Genomic DNA, 12222 nt, shown 5'->3' on the forward strand with positions numbered 1-12222 from the left:
TTATGGATGAAGATAAACATCACTAAAAGTAGACCTTGCATTAGTAAAGTGTGGGCACTCCTGCTATAATCAATTTGCTTTTTTCTCTTAGGATTTTGGATGATATTGAGGTGTACGAAGAACAGGTATCATTTAAACTAGAGGAACTTGTGACCATTTCCTCCTTTCTGAACTCCTTTGTGTTCAAGATGATCTGGGATGGACTTCTTGGTAAGATTTTGCAGTCGTAACACGGTCTGCTTTTTTCCTTTGCTAGTATTAATATCAAGCTAATAACACACTTATTTGCTCTGCTCTCTGTTTATAGCTTCCTGTCAAATGAAGTGTGGAGTGTTTTTGCCTAGCTCTATAATATACCAAAATAAATATTACCTGGCACTGGTACCAGTATTTACAGTTAAAGAAAAGTGTGTTTCTGTACAAATCATCGAAATATATATTTGTGCTTTGGAGGAATCTCCCCAGAAAAATTAGGAGTTGCTCCAATTTGTCAAATTTCCTACAAGTAAAGAGCAAGTAAAATAAAATGTAATTTTTGTATTTTTAAGTAATATATCTATAGAAGTTATTTAATGTGTTACTTTTAGAGAATGCCAAAGGAGAGACTCTGGAGCTGTTCCACTCTGTGCATGGTTGGCTCATGGTCCTGTATGAAAGAGACTGTCGTAGGCGCTTTGCCCCAGAGGATCATTGGCTGCGCAAGTGAGTTTGCTTTGTTTCTATAGGCCTTACTGTCTAGGTTACAGCTGCTCTGTGTTATGCCAAAAAGAACGTTTCTCTTTAACCCTATATAACTGCTAAATTGTTAAAATATATGTGACTTGAAATTGTTAATATATATTTATAGAACACAGTTGTGACTTTTTGTAATAGTGCACAAATTTGCACAGGAATGCCCCTAACCTCTGCACCATGACTTGCAATGTGCAAAATGACATGTACTGTGAGTTAACTTATACAGTATGTTTATTGCTGAAAGTTACAGATGCTGATATTGTTGCCCTGTCCAGTTTTTGGGAAATAATCTCCCAGCATCAGTGGGACATTTTTATCAATGAGTGAAAACAGAGATCACCAGGGAGAAATTACCCAGCTCTTTTTTAATAGTATAGGATACAAGTAAATAGAGAGCTGTGATTCCTCTGATCCCTCTGGTGAGCTGTAATCAGCTCTGTTTTATGTAAGTTAATATAAGTTTGCAATGCAAGTTATGTATATTTTATATTGGGATGTTAAGGTTTAAGCAACATTTCAGTGCCAAACTGTTTTTTGTCAGTACTTTTGCAACAAAATTGCAAATAAAACAATTACCCTAATATGATGATCAGATGACTGAGTTAATTTATCAACCTGCAGTTCAAGATGCCTAGCTTGGTCTTGCCCTGAACTGTGGAAGGGCAAGGCATTGTGGAAAGTATTATCCCTATTGCCTTCAAGCATATTCACATCAGCTATTTCTATACCCTACTAATTAGTTGTTACATAGAAATGATTACCATGCACCAGGAAAACAGCTTCTTCTGTTCTTGCAGGGATCTTAAACCAACCCTTCTGTTCCAAGAACTGGATAAGGAAAGGAAGAGAGCCCAACTCCTACTTCAGTATATCCCTCATGTCATCCCACACAAGAATGTGAGTGTCAATGTTTCTGTTTCCTAAATTTTACTACTATACTATTACGCTATATTTCCCTAAGAGACACTAGGGGGGTTATTTATCAAAGTCTGAATTTATCTCAATATTTTCTGCTACAAACTCTGATCAAATCCGTTCTGTTTTTTTACGGTCATTTATTATTACATTTTCCCGAAAATTTGCTTTGAGAGAAAAAATCCGATTTTCAAGTTTTTTCTCAGATTTTCATGATTTTTTCAGATTTTTCACCTGAAAACTAAGATTTCTTATGCTTTTTGCCTGAAAACTTCAGGGTATTGCACGAAACTCAGCGCACATCAAAAAATCATTGGGACTTCACCCATTGACTTATATGCAACCTCGACAGGTCTGAGATGCCGGATTTTCAGATTCTGACTTTTCCATCCTGTGGGTTGAATAAATTTCCAAAAAATTCATGATTTTTAAAAAAATTTTGCATTCGGAGTTTAGTAAATAAACCCCTTGGCTATATACTGTGTAAAATACAGTTACATTAATGCTTCGCTAATCTCTTGCAGAGGGTCCTCTTGTTCCGAAATATTGTCACCAAGGAAAAGGAGAAGTTGGGTTTAGTGGAAACAAACACTGCCTCCCCACATGTCACCCATATTACCATTCGAAGGTCACGTATGTTAGAGGTAAGTGATAATTGTGATGATCGACAAGACTCCCAGAAGAAAGGGGGGGCTGTTCATGTAGAAACTAGACATGTCCATTGTCCAAGGAAATCAACACTCACATGTCTCATCTTGGTCTAAAAGATTAATTTAATTCAAAGTCGGCTAGCAACACTGGCTATTGTACCTAGCTACTGCAGTTTGACGCCAACAGTTATTAATGTATTTTCCAAGCATTTTTGCCTTTACAATATACTTGTAATTGTTAAACATTTTTCATACCTTCAGGATGGATACGACCAACTAAGGCAGCTTTCCCAGAATGCCATGAAAGGTGTCATACGTGTAAAGTTTGTGAACGATCTAGGAGTAGATGAGGCTGGGATAGACCAGGATGGTGTCTTTAAAGAGTTCTTAGAGGAAATTATCAAGAGAGTATTTGACCCTGCACTGAATCTTTTCAAGGTAATAGCAAACCCCGGCAAATGACAAAATCATTATTAATTCTGTTTTGTGAACGGTCACATTATTAACCTGACAAAGCTGAAATGCATATTTATGTTTTCTTCAGACCACTAGTTCTGGAGATAGGTTGTACCCATCTCCTACATCGTATATACATGAAAACTACCTCCAACTGTTTGAATTTGTAGGAAAGATGCTGGGAAAAGCAGTGTATGAGGTAAGAAACATTTACACTCTGCCACACTCATTTTACAGAAAAATTATCACATAGCTCTTGGAATCATATCTGTTGTTAGCTAACAGTTTCTTTCTGAATGACATCCTTATAAGCTGTATAGGTTTCTTAAGAACTTTGTATCCAATGAAACTGTAAACTTTAAAGTGTAAATGCACATAATTTTAAGCCGTGTTTATTACTGTTTTCCATTCAGTTTAGTATATGGCCATGGATTAAGTGCACTAATATTCTGCAGATTTGCACAGTCTGTTTTTTTTTTTTTTTATTCACTGCCCATGCATATTTTAAATAGAGTAAAATACTCTATTCATAGTTATGTCCACTAAGGGGCAGCTTTATCAAAGTGTGAAACTAGAGCTCATCACTGTAAACATAATCTGTTCATTCCTATGAGATTTTTAGAGTCGTAATTATCAATGGGAGTTCACCTTTTGACAAATAAGTCTCTAAAAATCCCATAGTCTGCTGTTCTGAAATCCCTGCATTATAGAATGTATAGAAAAGTCCAAAAATTGCAATCATTTTAGTTAAGTGTAAGCTTTTCTACTTTATGCAATTTAATTCTAAAATATCAATGTGTTTTTTTTATCAAGGTTACAAAACTACAACACATTATTATACCAAAATAACTTTTTTGGTTTGGTTAACTTGGCATCTCGGGCAGATTACAGGATTTTAGTGAGAAAATAAGCCTTACATTAGAAAAGTAAAAATATTGTATATTTCAAGTATTAACATCACTGTAAATTAGGTATTTAGATTTGCACAGACAACACTATATTATCAAGGTCATTGTGTGTAAGTTATGTATATTGTTTCAAAAGCATAAATAATGTTGACGTTAGTTACCTGGATGGTGGAAACACCATTTGTTGTGCAATGCATCTGCAAAAGTGCAAATATCAGTGCTCAAAGTTAATTAATATACTTCAGCCTGGTGCACTTTACTTTTTTCAGGGTATAGTGGTGGATGTACCATTTGCATCATTCTTTCTTAGCCAGCTTCTTGGGCACCATCATAGCATTTTCTACAGCTCCGTGGATGAGCTGCCTTCCTTGGACTCTGAATTCTACAAGAACCTCACTTCCATCAAGGTCAGTGTGAAGCGATTTAACAGTAAATTTGAGTTATTCATACAGTGATTACCTTTCTTGTGCAGAATCACTTTGTTTAGTTTCAAAGTCATTGTCTATAATATCTGCCTTTATGAATAACTCGGGGGTTATTGAGTTTTTTTTTTTTAATGCAGAGCAGTAAACCATAGCAACCAGCTATTTGCTTCCATTATTGCTGGATCATCTCCAGCCTGATGTTACCTGAGATGTGTTCGCATTTTAGATGTTTCCACTTTTGAGACTGCAGTTACATGGAAGATGAAATTTCCCATTTTGGCTGCTCTGTGTCCAAGAGAAGTGTGTCAGTATGCAACCTGTAGGATGTCGCTGCTTATATTTTGGCTATGCTAATAATTATAATTACGAACTGCTCTGTACTGTTGGTTTACATTATATCGTATTAGTAATGCAGAGCCAGTCCTATATCTTATACTGATCTGTGGCTGCAGCTAAATTTGGGAGCTCAGTGTTCATCTAGTGACAGGCCTTTTCACCCTCTTGACACACTGCAACCTTGCTTATACCAGAGGGGTAATCCTGAAAGACACTTTGGTCCCGTTGTGACAGTAGGTTTAAGGCAGGGGCCTCCGACCTGTTTTACTCACCATATTCAAATGTAAAAAGAGTTGGGGAGCAACAAAAGCATGAAAAAGTTCATTGGGATGCCAAATAAGGGCTGTGATTGGCTATTTGGTAGCATCTATGAGGACTGGCAGCCTACAGGAGGCTCTATTTGGCAGTAGACCTTATTTTTTGCAACCATGCTTCCAAGCCTAGTATTATAAAAGAAACACTACAATAGTTAAGAGGTTCTTTTCTTAAACATCTGCTTACCTTACTGGGAACTTGCTTTGTAATTATTTTAATCATTTTTAAATAATGGTTGTATTTTTGCAGCGATATGATGGGGATATTGGTGATTTGGGACTTACGCTTTCATACGACGAGGATGTTATGGGTCAGGTATGTTGTTTATTAATTGATTAGTCTTTGCCGTCTGTATGTTTAACTTTCTTTATGTCTCCACAAGATAACAGCAGTTTTATTGAAAACTGCTCTTTTGGGTCAGATGTGCCCTTGAATTTTTTGTTGCGGCTGTGTATTTGTGTAATTATATTTTATTTTAGGAGAGTCTGTGTCGTAACCTGCTCACTGGCCCTTGGGAAACTAAACAATTAGCCACGTCCCTGTCACAAGTAAACTTTGCTACTGACATGATTCTTTATTGGCATGGTTTGTATTATGAAGGCTAATCCCTGCTTTAGCAAAGTTGTTATTAGAGCATACAATGGTGCTTGAAAGTTTTTGAACCCTTTAAAATGTATATTTTTATATGAATGTGACCTAAAACATCATCTGATTTTCAAACAAGTCCTAAAAGATGAAAAAACCTGGTTAAACAAATGGAACAAAAATATTATAGTTGGTCATGTATTTACTGAAAAGAATGATACATTAACAATCAGCAAAACCTGCTCACACATACACATTTGTGGATGTGTATCATGGCTCAAATAAAGGAGGTGTCTGAGGACTTCAGAAAAAGAGGTGTTGATGGCCAAAAATCTGCAAAAGGTTACTCCGACCAATCAACAGTCTGACAGATTATGTACAAATGGAGGAAATTCAAGACCGTTGTTACCCTACCCAGAAGTGGTCGACCAGTGTCTGACTGGGATACCAGGGGCCCACCAGAAAACTTTGGACCAAGGTCCCACTTTCTAAACTATTATTCCTTCTCTCCTCACTCAACCTCTTTATTCTCCTAGTCTTTTATATTTACAACCTATACTTTGTTCTTCCAATATTAAGTTGGCTTTTTTCCCATAAAGAAATAGGGAATGACCATGAAATGCTTAGGAGCAAGAGGACCCACTGACACCTGGAATCCCGGTGGGTCAGTCAAAGATAACTTGAACTGCAAGGTGTCAGAGAGGTTACAAAGGAACCCAGGGTAACTTCTGAAGTCCTCTTTTATTTTGATGAATGTTCATAAAAAATTTACAAGATTTTAAAGGGTTCACAAACATTTGCACCACTGTACATAGCAGCAGGTGCAGTAAAACTGTGATGATATTTTTGTCTCCATCAGCTGGTCTGTCATGAGTTGATCCCAGGTGGGAAATCTATGCCAGTGACCAATGAAAACAAGTGAGTATTACTCTTAATAGAGTGCTGGGACATCCATTCTGAAAAACAAAAAAAATATATGTTGATTTTATAATATGGGAATAATACACACTGGAGTTATATGACCTGCTGTGCCTCTATTTTATTTATTTATTTTTTAATTTTTTTTTTTTTTTTTTTGCAAGATGCACAACAGTAGTGTTAATTGCTTACTGTAGGTCTATAACCAGCAATGCACTTAGAAATTTGCCTGAAAATGAAAGGCAGTTCTTTTGTGTGTGTTTGTGTATATTCCTTCTGATTGATCCACATTAATTAGTGGTCTTGTTTTCCTTGCAATAGCTTCCTGTGAGATGTCTGTATGAGCCCTTTACAAACTAATGAGTTGAGGATGAGGGGATCTTAAAATTTTGGATTATTTGGATAAAATGGAGTCTATGGGAGACAGCCTTTCCATAATTCGGAGCTTTCTAGATAACAGGTTTCCGAATAATGGTTTTCCGGATAATGGATCACATACAAAACGTATTGGTTTTGTTCATGCTTCTTCTAATCCCCTCCCTCTTATTTTTTTTTTCTTCTTCTTGTGTGTGTGTGTGTATATATATATATATATATATATATATATATATATATATATATATATATATATATATATATATATATATATATATATATGAAGATGTTTCATCCTGTCTATGCTCTTATATAATTTTCCCTTGCTCTCTGTCATAGAATCAGTTATATCCACCTTATGGCTCATTTCCGAATGCACACGCAGATTAAGAACCAGACAGTTGCCTTCATTAATGGATTCCACTCTATCATAAGGCCTGAGTGGATCCGCATGTTCTCAGCACCAGAGCTGCAACGTCTCATATCAGGGGACAATGCAGAGATTGACCTGGATGATCTCAAGTGAGTAAAACTCTTAAATGTAGCCCGCATGACTGCATGTCTGTGTGTATATGTGGATGTGAGTTTAAAATATGACTGTGTAATTGCACTTGAGTAAATATTACATTTCCCAGACTTTAGAGTTTTTATTCATGTAGGAATAAAGGAGAACAGCCCTGCACTGATCATTGGACATTTATAGTAACAGTGATGGAATGTTTATAATTGTTATAACATTATTCTATTTTTCAAATTCAAATTTTGTTAACAGGGTAGGTTATTAAAGGGGAGAAGAAGAATATATATATATTTTTTTAAACAAATGTTGTCACTCGTGTATCAGTTTACAAATGTCCAAGCAACATGTCCTTTTTGACAGGAAACACACCGTCTACTATGGAGGGTTTCATGGAAGTCACCGTGTCATTATCTGGCTGTGGGATATTCTGGCCAATGATTTCTCCTCTGAAGAAAAAGCCATGTTTCTTAAGGCAAGTAAAGCCAAAGCCTGGTTCTGTATACCTTTCAACATATTATAAATTCCTGATTGTGCTGTTTTTATTCTCTATTTTAATCTGAGATAAGACTAATCACATCTTTATTGTATTATTATTTTTATAGTTTGTCACCAGTTGCTCACGGCCTCCCCTTCTGGGATTTGCCTACCTCAAGCCTCCCTTCTCCATTCGCTGTGTAGAGGTGTCAGATGATCAGGTATGCTGCATCAGTGAGGCCACCACATAGGTTTAAAGAGCTTTTTTCTTAAAGGGATACTTTCATGGGAAAAAATGTTTTTTTCAAAATGCATCAGTTAATAGTGCTGCACCAGCAAAATTCTGCACTGAAATCCGTTTCTCAAAAGAGCAAACAGATTTTTTTCTATTCAATTTTAAAATTTGACATGAGGCTAGACATATTGCCAGTTTCCCAGCTGCCCCCAGTCATGTGATTTGAGTTCTAATAAACTTAAGTCACTCTTTACTGCTGTACTGCAAGTTGGTGTGATATCACCCCCCTCCATTCCCCCCCAGCAGCCTAACAACAGAACAATGTGAAAGTAACCAGATAGCAGCTGCCTAACACAAGAGAACAGCTCCCTGGTAGATCTAAGAACAGCACTCAGTAGTAAAATCCAGGTCCCCCTACGACACATTCAGTTACATTGAGTAGGAGAAACAACAGCCTGACAGAAAGCAGTTCCATAGTGCAGCACTGGCTCTTTCTGAAAGCACATGACTAGGCAAAAGGACCCGAGATGGCTGTCTACATACCATTATTACAACTAAAAAAGATACACTTGCTGGTTATAGAGTGGCTTATTTGCAGTGTAAACAGTGTAATTTAGAAATAAAAACTACATCATAAAAATCATGACAGAATCCGTTTAACTAGTGAAAAAAGTTGCTTTGCACACCAATTTTTTAGACACTGGTGCTTCTCAATGTCTGCTTCTCCAGACCAAATATGTAGGTAGATAGCCCACTCAGTTATTCAATTCATGTTTTTTTTTAATTTTTTTAAAGTTTTCATTTTTAACAATTTTAACAACAATAGACAGAGAAGGAAATAGCTTCCATCCCAGATGCAGCCATAAGCTTGGGTCATACTCTTTGAAATAAATGGAGGGTGATTTAGTCATCAAAACTCCTGGGATTGTCCCATGTGTCATTTCCAGTATGGAGCAGTTTGTAAATTATGTCTCTGTGTAGCCAAACGTTTATTCGATGGCTCTTCCTTCATAGCCCTCCGACTGTAAGTACACGTCTAAACAAACACAGCGCAGTGCCTCAAGGTTCAGAACATCTAATGCATAAGTGAATTGATACCCTATGCTTTGAATTAGCACACTGAGCATGAGCTTTACCCCAGAAGAGAAGGAGAAGGAGATAGAAAACCCGACAATCTGTAGGACATTTAGGGTGTTCTGTGGATTGTATCCCAAATAGTAGTTTTGTGGACAGTAGCCCTATGTTTTTTTCAATTGTAGTACTACCAGTTTTCTGGACCTTAGTTTGTTTTTAAATTGGAAGCTAATTATACAAAATTGCAGAAGATGTCTAAAGCTGGCCATAGATGCAAAGACCCGATCGTACGAATCCTCGAACGATTGGACTTCCCCATCTCCCGACCTGCCACTAACCATTCAGATCAAATAAAGTAGTAAAAGAACAGATCAGCCGATGTTCTGCCCCTGACAGCAATCGTACGAAAGTTATGTCCGACAAAGCTAGTGACAATCTCCCACTGAAAATTGTACGATCGGCAATAAATGCAGAGATATTATCGGCAGCCGACAGAAATTTTTTAACCTGTCCAAACGACCAATCTCCGCCGGACGAAAAATGTCTGGACTCTCCACGCACAGTTCGAAAATCGTTCGAATCCTCGATTATATGATTGGATCTTTGCGTCTATGGCCAGCTTTAGGCTGATGGCAATTTATATCATTGTTAGAGACAAGAAGCATATCAAGAACATTGGGTTAAAGCAGTGATCCCCAACCAGTGGCTCGTGAGCAACATGTTGCTCACCAATACGTTTGATGTTGCTCCCAGTGGCCTCAAAGCAGGTGCTTCATTTTGAATTCCAGGCTTGGAGGCAAGTTTTGGTTGTAGAAAAACCGTGTGTACTGCCAAACAGAGGTACCAATAGCCAATCACAGTTCATTTTTGGCACCCCCAGGAACTTTTTTGCATGCCTGTGTTGCTCTCCAACTCTTTTTATATTTGAATGTTACTCATGGGTAAAAAAGGTTGGGGATCCATGGGTTAAAGGATAAGTAAACCTTTAAAACAAGTGAATGTCAAATTGATGAGAGTGCTATTTTAGGAACTTTTGCAATGTACATTGATTATTTATATTTTTTTAATTCCAAGATATTAAAGGATATATTTTCTATTAATATAAATTCATTTTGTTACAACAGCACTGACTGCTGGTCAGTTTCTGATAATTCTGACCACCAAATAGTCAAGGAAGTTGTCAGGAGAATAAAAAGGGGGCTGCTCTCATGTTCTTCTGCTTAGGAAAAAGAATTAGAAGCCTTTCTCAAATCTTTTCTAAACAGAAGAACATCAGAGCAGTCTCTTTCTTTCTCCTGACAACTTCCTTGACTACTTAGTGGTCTGAAACTGACCAGCAGGTGGCGCTGTTGTAACAAAATTCATTCATATTGACGGTGCATGTATTCTTTAATATCTTGGAAAAAAATAAATAAATAATCAATGTACATTGCAAAAGTTCTTAGAATAACACTTGCATCAATTTTGCATTCACTTATTTTAAAGATTGACTTATCCTTTAAGGTCAGAATGTTGACAAATAGGCAAGTGAAAAAAGAGAAGAAACTTTAAATCAAAATTAATGGCAAAGGTAATGATAGGGAAGATCATTATGAGCAAATATCAGCAATTCTCCACCAATGTATTTAATGGGTTGTCAGTACAATGTAAGGCTTTAACAAGTTTTTTTCCTAGCCTATCTTAAAGCCAAGAACTGTAAACTGTGAAGTTTTGTTGTGTTGTAACATCAAATTCAACTTCCCTCTTTTTAGGATACAGGTGACACCCTGGGCAGTGTTCTACGTGGGTTCTTCACCATCCGAAAAAAAGAGCCTGGTGGCCGCCTTCCCACTTCCTCCACTTGCTTCAATCTCCTGAAGCTTCCCAACTACAGTAAAAAAGGAATTCTACGGGAGAAGCTACGCTATTCTATCAGCATGAACACTGGCTTTGAGCTCTCCTAGTGTTTCATTGCAAGAAATGTCATCACTGAAATGAAATTGGTTGCAATGCCTATGATAACATCTTTAAAATATGCAGTTCTTTTACAGATTTATTTTTGAGGTTTCTAATTTTACTTCTTTTCTGCCTCAAGAATCTAGCAGTATTTTTTTAGGGATTCTCTTTCCAAATACCTATTGTTTTTCATCACTCTTCCCCTGATGTCGTCTTGTATGCATATAGCTGACCGACCATCACATGACAGGATCAAATAGTCTGCTGTAGGCCGTCAGAACCCTTGTTCATACCCATTAGCTCTCTTATTAGAAAGTGGAACTGGCTAAATTGCACTATATGAATTTATATGGAAACACTGGTAGGGTTTAAAAAAAATGGTTAAAAAATCATATATATATTAAATATACACATGGAATTGCAATAGAGAACTAAAGACCTATACCAAACTAATAAATTAACCCAGGCTCAACACATAATTTTAATATAGGGTGAATAGTATGAATAGTATTGTATTGGAATTTGTTTATCAAGTCCCAGAGATGGTTTGGGACCTGTTATCCAGAATGCTTGGGACCTGGTGTTTTCTAGATAAGGGATCATTACGTAATTTGGATCTTCATACCTTAAGTCTACTAGAAAATCTTGTAAACATTAAATAAACCCAGTAGAATTGTTTTGCTTCCAATAAGGATTAATTATACCTTAGTTTGGATCAAGTACAAGGTACTGTGTTATTATTATTATTTGGATGGATCATTTGGATAAAATAGAGTATATAGGAGATGGCCTTTCCGTAATTTGCAGCTTTCTGAATAACTGGTTTCTGGATAATGGATCCCATACCTGTAATATTATCTTTCCACTCTTACTACTTGTATGCCGTAGAACCCATGTTGTCGTCATCCCATTCAGGCAAGCTGCATTTTTTATTTCCCGGATTGGTGGTTTCCCAGAATTTATACCGTTTTGACTCAGTCCCCTGTGGAACAAACTCAGGGTTCTATCACTATGCAATGTATTATATCTGCAGTGTAGGTTGTGACTGAAAGGATTGTATCACCATAGGTTTTTTAAGAGGAAAAGTTCTCAACAACACTGACTGACTCAACAACCACATAGAGTTGAAACTTCTCATTTCCCTAAAAATACTTTTTAGTCCTACCATATGGTAATACAGGGCTACCTTGGGGAGAATTTAAGTGTGCTGAAGTAGGCAGAAGTAGAGATTTTCTGCACTTTTTATTCTTTTTATAACAAGACACTGTAACTGTCTGTTATAGTAATACCATATACCAGTGTTCCCCAACCAGTGGCTCGGGAGCTTACTAACCCCTTGGATGTGGCTACTGATAGCGAATCACAG

At 36.8% G+C, this 12222-nt stretch overlaps 1 protein-coding gene across 1 annotated transcript in view; it reads left to right on the forward strand.

Moving 5' to 3' along the window:
* ube3b.S (ubiquitin protein ligase E3B S homeolog) overlaps positions 1-11559 on the forward strand; it is a 24665-nt gene extending 13106 nt beyond the window's left edge. The window contains exons 17-29 of the mRNA XM_018244018.2: positions 92-210; positions 588-702; positions 1533-1632; positions 2175-2294; positions 2562-2738; positions 2845-2955; positions 3934-4071; positions 4990-5055; positions 6185-6243; positions 6958-7140; positions 7499-7610; positions 7741-7833; positions 10673-11559. Coding sequence (XP_018099507.1) covers positions 92-210; positions 588-702; positions 1533-1632; positions 2175-2294; positions 2562-2738; positions 2845-2955; positions 3934-4071; positions 4990-5055; positions 6185-6243; positions 6958-7140; positions 7499-7610; positions 7741-7833; positions 10673-10864 — 1585 coding nt within the window. The 3' untranslated portion in view covers positions 10865-11559. The remainder of the gene's footprint in view (positions 1-91; positions 211-587; positions 703-1532; positions 1633-2174; positions 2295-2561; positions 2739-2844; positions 2956-3933; positions 4072-4989; positions 5056-6184; positions 6244-6957; positions 7141-7498; positions 7611-7740; positions 7834-10672) is intronic.
* The last annotated feature ends 663 nt before the right edge of the window (positions 11560-12222 follow it).

The sequence above is a fragment of the Xenopus laevis genome, chromosome 1S, assembly GCF_017654675.1.
Source record: "Xenopus laevis strain J_2021 chromosome 1S, Xenopus_laevis_v10.1, whole genome shotgun sequence".
Classification (NCBI taxonomy): domain Eukaryota; kingdom Metazoa; phylum Chordata; class Amphibia; order Anura; family Pipidae; genus Xenopus; species Xenopus laevis.